At 42.9% G+C, this 16,931-nt stretch overlaps 1 protein-coding gene across 1 annotated transcript in view; it reads right to left on the bottom strand.

The window, feature by feature from the left end:
* Positions 1-8,853: 8,853 nt before the first annotated feature.
* Positions 8,854-16,931, bottom strand: part of gad1b (glutamate decarboxylase 1b) — a 21,652-nt gene continuing 13,574 nt past the window's right edge. The window contains exons 7-17 of the mRNA XM_048235147.1: positions 16,584-16,696; positions 16,307-16,422; positions 16,027-16,110; positions 15,204-15,251; positions 14,449-14,565; positions 14,154-14,218; positions 13,673-13,751; positions 13,156-13,305; positions 12,784-12,891; positions 12,265-12,354; positions 8,854-10,942 (exon numbers count right to left, since the gene is read on the bottom strand). Coding sequence (XP_048091104.1) covers positions 10,769-10,942; positions 12,265-12,354; positions 12,784-12,891; positions 13,156-13,305; positions 13,673-13,751; positions 14,154-14,218; positions 14,449-14,565; positions 15,204-15,251; positions 16,027-16,110; positions 16,307-16,422; positions 16,584-16,696 — 1,144 coding nt within the window. The 3' untranslated portion in view covers positions 8,854-10,768. The remainder of the gene's footprint in view (positions 10,943-12,264; positions 12,355-12,783; positions 12,892-13,155; positions 13,306-13,672; positions 13,752-14,153; positions 14,219-14,448; positions 14,566-15,203; positions 15,252-16,026; positions 16,111-16,306; positions 16,423-16,583; positions 16,697-16,931) is intronic.

Genomic DNA, 16,931 nt, shown 5'->3' with positions numbered 1-16,931 from the left:
TCTATGCCACTTGTGTAAAATTCACGGCCAAATCTAGTATGATTTATTTCTACAATAGCCTTCTTGTGTCAGTTGTAATCTAAGTCAGTGTTATGGAATATGACTTATCAAGTCTCAGTTCATAGCCGGGTGAACACCGAGTAAACATAGCCTAGCTAGATTTTCATACAGTAATATCAAAGATTGCTCCTTCTCAGCTCTCTGGTAATATTCTATTCACAAAATACAACCAATAGTACGGTTATGTTAAATCTTACTGGTGAAAAGTAAATCCCCCGAGTATGGTCCACCGATTTGAGAAGGAACATGCTGCACAGTGCTGTCATCTTGTGTCTTCTGCTGCAACGCCACGAGGAGTATGACCGGTCCAAGATGGCGGCCGCATTTCTTGTTTCCAGCAGCCAATGCGGCGTCTATGTATATTATGTCTATGATGTTAGGTAGGGAGATTTTTTCGTCGTCGGCCTTCTACAAAGTTATCTGTTACTTTATATCTCAAATAGTGTTTTTTTTTATTATTATTCCTTACATAAAACAATGTATTATTAATGCATAATTGATATTGAATGTAAGGCTTTGATATGTATTGTTTGCTTTTCCCATGTGTACTCTTGAAGGCCTTTTCTATTGTAAATTAAATTGTGACGTGCAACAGGGGGCGTGTAGAGTGATAGTCGTAGGCCTAGGCCTTATTATGCCTGCGTGGGGCTTCAGATACAGCAGGTGTGTGATTTCAAAAACCATGGCGGGAGAACCGACTGCACTTTGGTTGCATTTGCTTTGCTGTTGCTGTTAGAATGTTAGATTCTTGCGATAGATGTCTTCAGACAATAAAAAGTAATTTTGAAGGGAAATTGAAGAGTTGCCCTTGCGTTCGCCGTGATTTCCCTTTGAAAATCAGAGGTTCACAGGCTACTGTGGCCTTGGTCAGTGGCGCCGCCAGCAGTTATCCACAATTTATTAATGAAATCATTCAATATTACAACAATAAAAAAATAGCTTGTGTATTGTCTTAATTGAAACATGCTTCGCGCACAAATTTTCCTAGGGCAAAGAGAATGGACATCTCAACATAAGGATACATTAGAAGATGATGATTGGTGTAAACTTTGTCACACGACGTGATAAGCAGTTCTGGCGCTTAAAAACGCAACATTCCATTCAGTCATAAATCATTTAAGCGTAGGCCTAGTGCTCGTCATGAAAAGAAAACAGCAGCTTATATTTTTCAGGTGTTTAACAGTAGGCCTAGGCGCACTGTTAGCAGTTATGCCGAAGGCAGTGAGATTATTAGACATTGCATCCTGTCACTCTGTTTGGAACATCGCAGTTTGGGTTGATAAGATTCAGTTAATGCGAGTAGCCTATGGATCGTCTCAAAGTTTGGGACAACCAAACAGCAGTGTAGGCAAAGCAAATCCTAATTGTTAGGTTACCATAGCTGTCTTTTCTCTAGGCCTGGGCCTATCGGAAATCGCGACATAAGCACATTGGTTTCTTTTTTCTTTTCTTTCTTGTTCACGTGTTGGGTAGTGAAGCGATAATGCATTTAAATCATACATCATGTGAGACAGAGCCGATATGACCAGAGCTGCTGCTCTGTAGGCTATAGGTATTCTGTCCCACCCAAAGTACTTGCGAAGTAGCCATCACAGAAAGAGCTTTTTCTCAGCTTTTAAACTATTTTAGTGGTTAGTTGTTGTGGTAAACGGTTCGCGAGAAAAGTAACTTTAATTTAATCATATTCTTTGCGCCCGTCTCCCTACCCATTCATCTTGGTGGAATACTTCGCGAACTTTACCTCAACACATAACAAACCATATATCAGAATAAACAGCAGACCTTACCGAACACAAAGGTGTAAAGTCCCTGTACAGTTAGCCGTTCCAGAGTAATCCGGTTTTAAATTTGCATCTATGTCTTTATGCATGTCTTCAACTTTGCGGTTCCTAATGTGTTTAAATTGTTCAATAGGTCTACATGATTTTATAACAGGCCAAATACAAAACAAATGTTACAAATATCGCCTAGATATCTGTAAGCATTGCAATCAGAGGATATAGGCCTACATATAGGGCAGACAGACGCTCATGAGTTCATGCTTTGTTTTTTCGCTGGATTTTAGGATAGCCTATTATGGCAACTGATTGCATTCCAAGCTAGTCAACTCTAGCAGGCATTGAATGACTGGAGACTTTGTGAATTTATAGATTGACATAATGTGCTGTCTCTGCTATTGCTGCTTTTGATCAGTTAGATTTTTTTGCAATCTCCTGTGGTGGGCTGGACATAGCATCGAAATGCCCGCCCAGACTCCCCTTTCCGCCTTGTCCCATTCACAATGGTGCCGGAACGAAAAAACTCGGCAAAATGTCTAGGGGGCCTGGTAGTAAATTTGGCGAGACACTTTTGTTATATTTTATGTTGTACTATTAAACTGTTAATAGTTGCACGTCCACAGAATTAAATCTCGGACACCGGTTTCAACTGCTTGTCGTTTTACTCCCAATTGCAAAAGCAAGTGTAACATTAAACAGGTTCCCCAATTACACTTTATAACATAAAGTTCCTCTTAAAGAGATAGCTCTCTATTCAGTACATGACATCCCCCCTTTACTTGGACATAAATTCTTACGAAATAAACATGTCTTCTTTCAGGGCAATGTTCTCTGTCATGAATACAAACACAACTAAAATGTCTTCTCAAAACTTACTGTTTGTTTCTCATTTTAAAGTTACCCACAGCATTTAAACTGGTTACTCATAAATCATCTGTAAGATTCAAACACTGGTTATCAGAACTCATATGTAACTCATCTGCTTTAGTACAGCAAACATTTACATTGACAAAGAACAGTCAATTCTTTCTTTTTTCCAATCAAAACATGTGACTTAAGTCATGACAAAGTCTTTTAGTCTCTCAGGTGGTTTTCTGTGGCGCTGAGGCCTAAGAGGTGCAGGAGGGCTGCTCTGTTCAGCTGGCACAACAGGATTACTGGAAGTGTCCATAGCTGGTTGTTGCTCTGGGTTTGACCCAGTCTCCCCGTTTCCCACTTCTTCTGTTCCTTGTAGGTCTGTAATGTATTTCTTCACACTGGTTGTGTTTCGGCTGTACTGAGTTCCGGCAGGTGATTCCACGGTTATTTTGTTCCCGTACTTGCTTACTACTGTATGTGGTGTTTTGTTGAATGTTGTAGTGAACTTATCCACTTTCTCTTGTCTCATCAGCACTTGATCTCCAACATCCACATCAGAGTATTCTGCTTTTCTCTGCTCGTCAGCGTACAGTTTATATTTCCCTTTTTGTTCTGCATCTTTATCGCTTACTTCCAGATCCATTTCAGCAGATGTGATTTCCGGCAGCTTGCCTCGCATCTTCCTATTGAACAAGAGTTCCGCTGGACTTTTCCCTGTTGTGTTGTGTGTGATTCCTCTGTAAACAGTGGCATATCGCCTAAGCTCTTTCTGCCAGTCAAGTCCATCTGACTGTGCAATTCGGATGCATTTCATGATTGAAGCATTCTGGCGCTCCACTTCACCATTCGCTTGAGCCCACTTTGGCGTTGTTCTCACATGTGTAATTCCATTCTCAGCACAATAATTTCTGAATTCATCAGACTTGAATTGTGGTCCATTATCGGATTTCAGTGTTACAGGTAGTCCATGTCGACTGAATATCGACTCAAGACTGTCAATCACTTTTTCAGTCGTTGTGGAAGTGAGTATATCATACTAGTATCTGCTATAGTAATCTACCACAACTAGGATTGAGTGTTTTGATGGTAGTGGTCCAAGTAAGTCCACGGCTAAATCTTTCCACGGCCCATCTGGCAGTGGCGTTGTATTAGAGGTTGGGTGCATCAGGTCTTGATGTTATCTGACACCCATGGCATGCTCTACAATGTCTTTCTGCAGCTTTGTCTATACCTGGCCACCACACTTTGCTTCTCAGATGTTGTTTGGTTCCAACAATCCCCAAATGTCTCTCATCTTGAGCATGAGTGCTCTCTACCAGAAGGCTTTTGGTAACACAATACGGGTACCACAGTAGCACAATGTAGCCAATAACACAGAGTTCATTGACTGTTGAGTGCGTATGCCATGCATTTTCAAAACATCCAGTCTCTATTGCTTTTCTCACCTCTATCAGCTCCAGATCATTCCTTGAGGCTTCCTCCACCTCTCTTGTTGTCAGAGCTATAGGGGTGGCATTCACAGCAATGAACCGCACATATTCTTCAGATCCATGTGAATGTTGCTCTTTTATGGTGGTCTTCCCCAACATGCGTGACAATGGGTCAGCGATGTTCGCTTTTCCTGGCACATGGACAACTTTGAAGTCGTATGGCTGTAAACGTAAGACCCATCTTTCCACACGGGCACAGGGTTGCGATCGCGGGCTGTATATTGCCTCCAATTGTTTGTGATCAGTGACAAGCTCAAACTGTCTGCCATATACATAGGGATGAAGTCTTTCACAGGCCCACACCAAACCTAAGGCTTCCTTCTCTGTTTGAGAGTATCTTCTCTCGCAGTCACTCAAGCTTCTGCTCACATAGCAGATAGGAACCATCTCGCCCTGCTGGCGTTGCACAAGCACAGCGCCGAGTCCCACTGGGCTGGCGTCCGCTATCACTCGTGTTGGTGCATCCTTATTATAGTACGCCAAGGTTCCAGCTTTCGCCAGTCCATCTTTGAGTGCATTAAATGCTTTTCTTTGCTCTGGACCAAACACAAATTGAGTGTCTTTTCTGATTAGACGTCTCAATGGCTCCGCCAGAGTCGCAAATTCTGGAATGAACCGGCTGCTGTAACAGGCAAGACCTAGAAAGCTTCTCACCTCTGAGGCATTTTCTGGCTCTCTGGCTTCCACTATTGCCCTAACTCTCTCTTCAGTAGGTCCAATTCCTTTGTTTGTCAGCAGGATTCCCATGAAAACTAAGCGATCCATATTAAACTCACATTTTGCAGGATTTAATGTAAGTCCACACTCCCGCAGGCGCTTCAGGACAGCATATAGACGCTGGTCATGGGTTTTCTGGTCTGCTGCATGAACTACAATGTCGTCTGAGATGTTTTCGACTCCCTCTATTCCAGCTAATGCAGATGCAATTTCATGCTGGTACTGCTCACTGGCTGAAGACACTCCGAAGATCAGTCGTTTGTATCTGTAGACTCCATTGTGGACAGCAAATGTTGTGATCTGGCGTGATGCAGGTGTCAACTCCAGTTGGTGATAACCCCACTTGAGATCCAGTTTGCTGAACACCATGGACCCATTCATGCCTTGCAGGATTTCATCCACCGTGGGTATAGGGTATCGTTCTCTGGCGATGTACGGGGTTGCTTTGACGATATCCAGGCATAATCTGATTTCAGAGTTGGCTTTTGGCACAACTACTACTGGGTTGACCCATGGAGTAGGACCATTCCCTTCTTCTATTATGTCCGTGTCTAACAGTTCTTTTATTTTTCTCTCTACAGGTCCTCTCAAGTTGAACGGTATTCGCTATTACTGCTATATCCGTTCCAATTCTCAGTACTCCAAGCTTTGCTGCTGTGTCCTTTCCTAATAATGGTTCGCCATGTCCTTTGATGACAATAAACTCAGCATTTTCACTGGAATTTCCAATCTTAGTTTCACACTTGAAAGCTCCATTTACTGTCAATGGCTGGTTGGACGAATAAGCATATAGCTTCCTGTCTGCTGAGAGATAGGAATGGCATTTTATGTGTTCATTTTTCAGTTTCCCCCATGTGTTCTCATCAACTATATTGCAGGTAGCACCAGAGTCTATGAGCATCTTCAAGTTTACTCCTCCCAGGCACACGTTCAGCCTATTTTGCATGGAGTTGTCTGTCACCAAAAATGCATAATCTGTCTGTTCTTCCACATCATTTACAGTTTGTTTCCTATTCTTTTTGGTCCTGCATACTTTGGAAAAGTGGTAATTTCCATTACATTTGTGGCACTTCTGACCTCTAGCTGGGCATTTTGGATCTTTGCCGAAGTGATCTGTATTTCCACATCTATAGCATTGGTGCAGTTCTGACTTACTTTTCTGTGTATTTTGAAGTCTCTTAAATTTAGCTTGATTGTGCTTTGGTCCTACCCTGTTAACACTTTCTGTATTTGCACTTGCAGCTTCTCCTCCAGTTGTTAGAGACAACTGCTCCTCAATCCTCTCGCAGAGTGATGCGACGTCCAACGCACGTGCCAGAGTGAGGTCGTGTCCCTCTTCCAAAAGTTTTCGGCGAACGTAGCTGGAGGAACATCGTGCCACGACTGCGTCAAGAATCTGATTGTTCATATAGGCACCAAATGCACAATCCCTGGCCTCTTGCCTGAGCCTTGTTGTAAACTGTTGCACTGTCTCTCCTTGTTTTTGCGAAAGTGCATGGAATGACTGCCGCGCAAAAGCAGTATTTACACGAGGTACAAAGTAATCATTCAGGGCTTGCGTTGCAGCTCCGTAATCAGCCACACCACCCGTGTTAGGCAAGGTAGTAAAAATGTCCTGTACATCAGGCCCTGCATGGTGTAGAAGCAAGGCTCTCCTGCGTTGTAAAGTTGCAGCAGGTGTATCTCCATTGACTAAAAGTCCTTTGCCGTCGGCAAAAAGTTCAAATGAATTTAGCCATCGAGTCCACCGTCGACCTAATGTAGCCGGGTCTTTGAAGCACTCAAACATCGGGATACTCACTTTATCCATATTAAAATTCACGTTTTCTCCCGTACTTGTGCTCGCCCACTTCTCGTCGCCAATGTTATATTTTATGTTGTACTATTAAACTGTTAATAGTTGCACGTCCACAGAATTAAATCTCGGACACTGGTTTCAACTGCTTGTCGTTTTACTCCCAATTCCAAAAGCAAGTGTAACATTAAACAGGTTCCCCAATTACACTTTATAACATAAAGTTCCTCTTAAAGAGATAGTTCTCTATTCAGTACATGACAACTTTGTCCCGCCATTCCGCCTCGGTCTATGTGAAAGGGACAGTCGTTCCGCGATTCTGGTACATAAAATCGCGGCAATTTCGCCAGTGTGAAAGGGCCTTGTGTGAGTCTGCCCCAGCCTAGCCAACCCATCAACGTTTTCTAGAATCGGCACTGGGGACTTTATTCCAATGTGTGAAAATATCTCAATAAAGTAAGGCAATGTTTGAACTATTCCCTTCAAAATTATTGTTAAAAAATCAGTTGTATCAAAATATCAGACTAGACAAAGTCGTGATATATAGTTGTCTAAATTAATTACTTATTGTGTGGTTGCTGATTTGTAGGGTTACATGGCTGAAAAATTAGAAATGATCATACCATATTGAGGACATATGTTCTAGATATCAATCATATTAGGTTATAAAAACTATAGCCTTCGGCTCTGAAAAGATTGCAGATTAGTTTAGCCCACATGTTTTTTTGCTGTCCACTAGAGGGGGCTGTTTACAAGTTTCTCCTATTACTTATTGAAGCACAGGCTTCAATTCACACAATCACACAATATTACCGGATGAGTCCACATTAATGATTCTTTGATTCTTCAATCTGTTACTGATATCATATCTTTCAACTTCAGTTCAACTTCAACTTTGTGTCCGTTGTAGGCCTAGTCTATTTGCCAACTCAGTGTTGTGTGGTCATAGGTTTTAAAATCGTTGACCTTGTAAAATGTTAGCCCTTGCTCAAACGATTTGTTATGACTAAAGGTTATATCACACAATTTGACATCAGCAGAGTGGCATTGACTTGTCACATAAAGGCTCACAGACTTTCTGTTGTGTGTGGTGGATATCAGTTATACGTTCACAGATAGCTCCTGGGCTGATTGAATTGGTTCCCTGAATGTCTGTCTGGATTTGGACTGTGTGTGTGTGTGTGTGTGTGTGTGTGTTTGTACATTTGTGCCATGTTTTTTTGCCAGACTCAGATACAGCTCATTGGCCATAATGGCAGCATTGTTTGTCCCAGCCCCAGCCTTTCTTCCACTCTCTCTTTCTCTCTCTCTCTCTGTCTGTCTTTCTCTCTCTCTCTCTGTCTGTCTTTGCATGCATATTTGTGTGGATGTGTTTTCTCTCCGTGCATGCGTGTTTATATGTGTGTGTGTGTGTGTGTGTGTGTGTGTGTGTGTGTGTGTGTGAGGGGGGGGGTTGAGTGAGTGACAGTGTGTGATCCCTGGGTTAAACTATCAGCTCCTTCATTATGTTGCCATTATTACTCAATGCCTGAAACACCTGCTTCCAAATTAGCCTGTAATTATGCCTCAGAACAGGGTATAGACATTATTATCATCATCATCATCATTATTATCATTATCAACATCATCCTTTATACTTTAATCCGTGTATATATATAGAGGCTTTTCAGCACAAAGTCATGATCCCTCTTAAAAATCTCTGTTTGGTGTCATGGTATTACTGAGTGTGAATCGACCTTAGAGGGTTGCATCTTTCAGTTCTACTTTTTTTTTTTCAGTTCTACTTTTTTTAAACAAACACACACACACACACACACACACACACACACACACACACACATAATGTCAGCTGGAGGTCAGCTGAATTCTTCTCCTTGGTGATTGAACAGTGTAATGGGAGTTGACGACCAAAGGGATTCTGGGACTTTTGGGTTCAGACAGCCAATCAACAGACTCTCTTTGGGGTTTCCTTCTACTTCTACTGCGTCTGCACAGCTTAAAAGATAAATGTCACTATTACTATATGCATTTATATGCACAACAAGATGGCCAAAAACAATCTGCGAGTGGGACTGAGAGACGTAAGAGTTCTTAAGCTTTTAAACAGAGTCTGAGTCAAGATCAACAACAAAACAAAGACAGGGACATGCATCAGTGTTTTTAATAGAGGTTTTATTACATGTAACAATAACAGTTTGAACATGGCGTGATTGTATGCTAAAGTGCCTATCATTACACAAGTAGGACCATCACCCATAGGACACACAGCTTTCATTCCACTGAATACACAGACAGTGACATAGCTTATTGTGCAGCTTTGCTTTTTCTGGTCCAGAAAATACTGTATACGGCGTCACTCCCTCCCGGCATAAAATCCATTTGCAATGGAGGAGAATGGGAGAAAAGGACGCTGTGCAAACGATCATACTTGAAATTCAGACATTTGGGTTGAATAAGTAAGTACCTCATGTTAAAATGCCTTCCTCACCGAAGGTAAGTATAAGTATGTTTAAATCTTCATTAAATAAATGATAAATATGTCTCTTGTTTATGTGATTATTGTCTATGTACACAGTCCGTTCTCACTTCACGGGAACTTTACATTCCTCAGCCTCCCATGAGGCCAACCCACTTTGTGCTTTTCACTAAAGAAAGAAAAAGGGCAGAGACGACACTGCCTGAGTCAAGCATCGCACGACAACGCCGCAAACAACTCTGTCCCAAGGTCTCGGGAACATTCAAAGTTACACACACACACACACACACACACACACACACACACACACACACACACACACACACACACACACACACACACACATGCACATATACATTCACACTTATACATGCACACACACATTTACACTCATTCAAACATCTATATATACACACACACACACACACACACACACATAGACACAGAAATAGAGTAATATATGACACACAACAGGTACACAACACGATTCAATTGCACTGAGATTTAGGGAGTGCATCATAGAGTTATCATTATGTGCATAAGATCCATAATATATATTCATTCATATATTACATAAATGTACCCATTGGTTCAGGATGGGCAGCGGATTGATGCATGTCTAGTTGTTTGTGTCTTTGGCTCACAAATTCACTACGGTACCATAAACATTATTTAAAACCTATTTGAATACATAGTTTAAAAGATACATTACAAATGGAATAAAATACTAGACTCTCAAACACTGTTAATATGTCATTATATAATTTTTTTTATATATCTTTCATAGACCTATAGGTTAACCTCTATACAACTATAAGCTCATAATAGAATAAACATTTGAAACATAGTGGAAAACTATTACATATATATATATATATTATATATTATGTATCTCTCACAAAGGCAATGTGTCAGGACTTTTCCCAGTCTACACGAGAGTGGAAAGCTCTGGAAACATGGCGATCGAGTACAGAGCCGAGTACAGTACATTACCACTGTTTTACAACACAAAGTGCACTACTTCAACACTCATGGGCTTTGGAAAAGAGAAACTGCATTAAATGAAGGTGGTGCACCTTGTCTTATAATTTATCCATATTTACAAGCATAAAGCACCAGTATAATTGATTAATTTATATATGAATTTAAATAAAACAGATCTCATTATTGAGTTATGGAATTTCTACCATGGTCAGACACAACATCACAGATGCTGGAAAGGGGCTGTCCCGCTGTCTTGGAAAGAGCCCTGTTGAAGCCAGGGCTCTATACTGTTATTATCACATACAGCTAAATACCTACTGACAAAGAGAGAAATAGAGAACGTACAGGACGCACTGAGAGCATACAGGAGACGACAGCACACAACATCTGATTACATCATCAACCCGCGCCGTTGGGGAAAAAGCAAAGAGGAAGGGGGTCGGAGGTGGGATACTGTAAGGTAATAGCTTGAGTATAATCTCTATGTGGAAACCAGTTGAGCCATTGAAGGGGGGAGGTTCGACAGGACAAGCCATAACTCAGTTTTTTCCCCCTCCTCCAAAGAGTTGGGCTGCAAACCTGTGGCCACTGGAGGGCGCTAGCAGCACTCTCACAGGTCAACACCCAGCCTCTCGATCTCGTCGATGAGGAAGTCTATGTCGGAGCGGGTGGCAGCGTGGTTGGAGATGACCATGCGGAAGAAGTTGACCTTGTCTCCCTGGGGCTGGTAGCCCACCATGGTGCTGCCACACTCCATCATCATGGCTTTGATCTTGGGTGCAACCTAACGGAAGACACACAGTGGGAAAGATAAAGCTTCGGCTCTTTTTCAACTGATGGCATGAGATGCAGCCATAGGCCTACTTACTGACTAACCTGACTTATGTTAGTCACTTAGGCTATGGGAACAGAAATGATGGCAGGCAAGCAACTTTTTGTTTTGAAGTGCTCTTTAGCTAGTTCATTAGACACATTTAGAGCATTAGATCACCATATGTGTGGAAGGTAGAACTTAATTCAGTATTCATCTCCAGAAAATGTAAAGGATTTACAAAGCTGCCAGTTTGTGTGGATAATATTACGAGAATATGTCTTAAATTAGTATCATTGCCTCCTTTAAAGGAATTATCCAAAGTAAAATGCACTTTAGATCAATTTACGGATGATTGGGAGTACATACGTTGAGTTGACATCCAAATCATGTCATTCGGATGTATTTTTATACCTCTTCTACAGTTCCAAACAACATTACACTTACGTTGGTAGTGAGTAGAGGTCCCTAAAGCCAAACCCGAAGTATCCCAAAGGTCTTTATGTGGTCGGGATAGAGAGTCCAGAATGAATTTCATCAAGCCAGTACCTTTCGAAATGTTGCCATCTTTGCTGCCATCTTTAGGGGAAAGTCCGTAGGAGTCGATTGCCAAGTGTGCTCTGGAAATTCACAATTTAAAATTAAGCCGTTTAAAAAAAAAAAAAAAAACATAGTCCAGTCCATACAACTTCATTTCAATTTCAAAAGAAATACTGGACTATGTTTTTTTTTTTTAACGGCAACGAAATTGTGAATTTCCAGAGTAAAGATGGCAGCAAAGATGGCAGCAAAGATGGCAACATTTCCGGAAAGGTACTGGCTTGATGAAATTCATTCTGAATTCTCTATCCGACCATATAAAGACCTCGGGATACTTCGGTTTGGCTTTAGGGACCCTCTACTCACTACCACGTAAGTGTGATGTTGTTTGGAACTGTAGAAGAGGTATAAAAATAGCGTTTTGTAGCAGCAAAATAATATGCCCTTCTCACTTCCACGCTAACGAGCTTTGACTAAAAACGGTAACATCAAACTTTCTCAAAACACATCCGAATGACATGATTTGGATGTCAACTCAACGTATGTACTCCCAATCATCCGTAAATCGATTTAAAGTGCATTTTACTCCGGATAATTCCTTTAAGATGACAAGAGCTGGTTAGTTATGGAGGGGTGACTGTTCACACTGTGTCATATTTCAGGATTGGAAATTTCATTCAATGTTGCTAGGTTACACAGGCTGTAATGGGGCTGTAGTTGCTGCTTGTCGTTGATGGTTGCTGTGGCAACTGTACCTTGTGAAGTCTCTCCCTGCGCTCATCCCCTTCTGGCATGCCTCTCATACCGGGTGGAATGTACCAGAAACACACATTTGTGTGCTGGGGCTGCAGAGAGAAGAGAGAGAGAGAAAAGTGAGAGAGAGAGAGAGCGAGAGAGAGAGAGCACAAGAGAAAGAGAGAGAGAAAGATGGGCAAAGAGAGAGGGTGAGATTAATATGCTGAGGTGCTGTTTGACCTCCCCAAATCCAGTGGACCAGACCAACCTTCACCTTAAACTCACTGATCTACCACATGTTTGTAATACATACACAGACATACCACACACACACACACACACACACACACACACACACACACACACACATAGAGATACACACCCTCGCTGACGATTCAACTGAATGAACCCTGCTTTATATGCGACGGTCATCGCCATGGACAGCGTGATCCATGATCCATGACCACAGTATGTGTGTGTGTGTTATCTTCCCCAAACAGAGAGGCTTGTGGGTGGGATCGGCGGCGACGTTTTCTCACCTCCCCCTGAAACACCATTTCGTAGCCCTCGCGGTTCTTGATCTTATTGTAGAGGTACTCCGAGAGCTCCAAGCACTTGTCGATGTGTTGCTCAAATCCTATTGTTCCCTGTGGGCAGACAACCAATCCATTCCAGAGTCATCAAACATCTTAACATCTTTTCCAATAATATTACCTCTCAGACAGGCATACAAAAATTGACATTTTTCTCTTTAAATCTTGATGGTCTTGTACATAAAATACCTTTATTAGACAACATTCAAGGTTTAGAATATGTGTAATTTCTGATGGTTCGATCATTATCTTCAATATGCATTACATTATTAATTATTATGAAATGACTATTTCTGTATGAATAGCAAAATCTCTGACCTTGGCCTTCCACATGAGCCAGAACTTGAAGATGTCCACGTGGCGTCCACACTGGATGGCCTTGTCTCCGGTGTCATAGGTGACGTCGTATTGCTTGTCAGGCTGGAATAGGTATCCGGCACACATGGAGTTACAGCCTGCGAGGATGCCCTGGAAAGATGGGAGGGAAGAGTGTTAGTCCACAGGAGGAGAAGAGTGGGAAGGTGTGTGTGTGTGTGTGTGTGTGTGTGTGTGTGTGTGTGTGTGTGTGTGTGTGTGTGTGTGTGTGCGCACGCGCGCACCTGTGTCTGTGTTTGTGTGTGAGAGAGAGAGGGAGGGAGAGAATGTGTGTGTGTGTGTATCTGTGTGTGTGAGTGAGAGAGAGAGACAGTGTGTGTATAAAAAAGGAGGGACTAGTCAACTGCTGAGTTCAATAAGCTGTGCTTTGATGTAAGCCATTCTTGTGTATCCCTGTGTGTGTGTGTGTGTGTGTGTGTGTGTGTGTGTGTGTGTATGGTTAAAATGAACATCTCCTCACCTTCTCCCTGACCAAGATGGCGGAACACTGCAGAGGCACGCCCATCATCTTGTGTGGATTCCATGTGACAGAGTTTGCCCTGAGACACAAAAGGTACAGCAGCACATGAGCATGTCACCTGCTGGGTCTCAAATGGCCCACATGTTCATTAGAAGCCACTGCTGTGAGTAGGTTCCTATGTGGGCTACATAAAGGACACCGTGTGCGATTTAGGACAAGACAGTGCAGGACTAATCAAATGATAACAACTTTTGCACACTGAAATATGTAATTTTGTATGTTTTGTTTTGGTCCATCAAATTCAGAACGCTGTAGTTAAAACACATCGTTCACTGAAATCAGATCAGATGTGGGGAAAAAAACACACTAAAAAAGTTTCGGACTTTGTGTGCAAAGATGATTGACACATTGTGACACATTTTTTAATCTACAAAAGTGCTACACAGCCTCTCCAGAGCAAGGCAAGGAGTGGGTGTTTTACCTCTCAACACCATTCAGCTTGTGACGGTGCTTCCTGGACATCAGCAGACCACCTCCCCAGGCACCCTGACGCCAACAAATAGAGAGAGAGAGAGAGAGAGAGAGAGAGAGAGAGAGAGAGAGAGATGTTATAGAAACAAAATGCTTTTGAGCCAATATTTTCATGTATGATGGATGGAAGGTAGATGAAGTGTAATAGTAATTAAGACGAGTCTGGTAGTCTGGTATTATTAGATTAGAGCAGAGAGGGTTCAAGCGGAGCTAGTAATCAAGGATCTTTGATTAGAGTCACTCACATCCACGTGCAGCCAAAGGTTGTACTTCTCGCAGATGTCAGCAATCTCATTGATGGGGTCGAACGCCCCATACACAGTAGTCCCACCCGTGGCATTCACAAAGAGTGGATGATAACCCTGAAAGGACATGCATACATTAGAGCATCATTCATGGACATGCACACAACAATACACAATGGAGCTTATCATTCCAGTCACTGGAAAAAAAAACAGAAAGTTAAAAACAAAATACAGTCTCCCCTGTGCAGTCGGACTGGACGAGACCTGAAGTCAGTCCAATTAATCTTCACATAGTTTAGAGGGAGCTCTGGCATGGCCTTCGCTATCGACCCACTGCGCACCAGGCTACAACTCTCCCCGGGGAGGCAGATGCAAGAACCCACAGGCTTCCTGCCAAAACCTAGTCACCTCAACTAACTCTCTCCCTATCTCTGTCTCTCTCTCTCTGCACTCCCTTCTCTCTTTCTCGCTCTCATTCTTGCTCTCAGCGTCTTTCTATTTCTTTTCTCTTCTCTCTCTGGTTCTTCTCAATTTAACTGAACTGATCTATTTGTCAGTGCCCCCCTCCATTTGTCCCTTTTTCCCTCTTATCCATATGCAGCCACTACCTTCCACTTGTCTCCCTCCTCCCCTTCACTTTAGCTGACAGCCATGGAAAAGCAAGAGAGAGAGAGAGAGAGAGAGAGAAAAGAAATGTGAGAGGGAGAGGGAAAGAGAGAGAGAGAGAGAGAGAGATTTCAGACAGAGGTGCCCACCTTCTGCTTGGCATCGATGATCTTGGCCTCCAGGTCGTGGGGATTTCCCTGGGAGACCCAGGTGTGAATGCCCACCTTCTCAGATTTATGAGGCCTTTCATGAGTTTGAATAATACTTCCAGGGGAGGAACAGGCGCCATATGAGAATTAAACCAATGCCAGGAACTCACACACCTGAGAGTGGCTCTAATGTAAAACCCCTGAGAGTGGCTCTAATGTATGGGGTGGTTGGCTCCAGCACACCTGAGAGAGCTCCCAATGTATGGGGTAGGTTGGCTCAGATAGCCAATCAGGGGTAGGTTGGCTCAGCACACCTGAGAGTGGCTTTCATGGGGTAGGTTGGCTCAGCATGATACTTCTCTAATGGGGGTAGGTTGGCTCAGCACACCTGAGAGTGGCTCAATGTATGGGGCAGGTTGGCTCAGCACATTAAACCTCTAATGTATGGGGCAGGTTGGCTCACACACCTGAGAGTGGCTCTAATGTATGGGGTAGGTTGGCTCAGCACACCTGAGAGTGGCTCTAATGTATGGGGTAGGTTGGCTCAGCACACCTGAGAGTGGCTCTAATGTATGGGGTAGGTTGGCTCAGCACACCTGAGAGTGGCTCTAATGTATGGGGTAGGTTGGCTCAGCACACCTGAGAGTGGCTCTAATGTATGGGGTAGGTTGGCTCAGCACACCTGAATGCATCCAAATTATGATGAGCGCAAGCGGCCAGGTTGTGGAATGCACATGCAGATAAATGGTGAAGGGACGGCGTGGTCCAGAATAATGCAGGGGGAAACAGGTTGTGAGCTTGGCAGGAAGTGATGCGTGAAGACCCACCTCTCATCTGTGCGCAGCAGAATGACATTTTCCTTGCCGAATCCCAGCGCTGCTCCAGCTTTGGTGATGGAATAGTGGCTCTGTAATGGAAAATGGAAAATGGACACATACTCAGTGTGTGTGTGTGTTTGTGTGTGTGTGTGTGTGTGTGTGTGTGTGTGTGTGTGTGAGAGAGAGGCAGAGAAAGAGAGAGAGAGAAAGAGAAAGAGAGAGAAAGAGAGAGAGAGAAACTGGTGAGCTCAGCCTGTAAAAAGACAAGTAAAAAGTGCTACATACATGTTCTGAGGTGAAAAGGACCAATCGGGGTCCGGCAGACATGCCTTTGGTTTTGATCTCTGGGAAGTACTTGTAACGTGCGACCATCACACTGTACATGTTGGATATGGCGCCCCCTACGGTCAAAGAAAGAAGCAATTTTATACCACAGACAAAACAAAGGGTCTGCACTGACTGGACCACAGAAAAACATGGAAAGGTTTTCTTTTCAGCACAAACGTCTGACTTGAACGTTGGAGAAATACTAGCTGCTTTCTCTGAGTGCCCTCACACTCACCAGGTGAGAAAATACCGTCCCCCTCGCCGTTTGGCCAGCCAATCATCTCTCTCATCTTCTTCAGAGTGAGCTGCTCCATCAGCACAAAGACAGGGGCAATCTCATATGTGAACCTGAGCAACAAACAGGACAAAAAGCAATAAAGAAAAATCAGCCCAACAGCCAACAATGCTAACAATGTCAGTGTCAAATGGGCAAACTTACAGAACACAAGGATTTCTATCACAATTTCTGATATATGTTAGAAATATAAATATTTGGGAACCACCACCAGGGTTTTATGTGTCATTATTTAATATAAGTTTCTGTACATTTCTGTAGAGTTTCTCTCTCTAGGTCTATTCATCC

Source organism: Alosa alosa, chromosome 23, assembly GCF_017589495.1.
Source record: "Alosa alosa isolate M-15738 ecotype Scorff River chromosome 23, AALO_Geno_1.1, whole genome shotgun sequence".
Taxonomy (NCBI): Eukaryota; Metazoa; Chordata; class Actinopteri; order Clupeiformes; family Clupeidae; genus Alosa; species Alosa alosa.
Note: the sequence above shows the minus strand (reverse complement) of the source record. Positions and strands in the feature narration are given on the sequence as shown.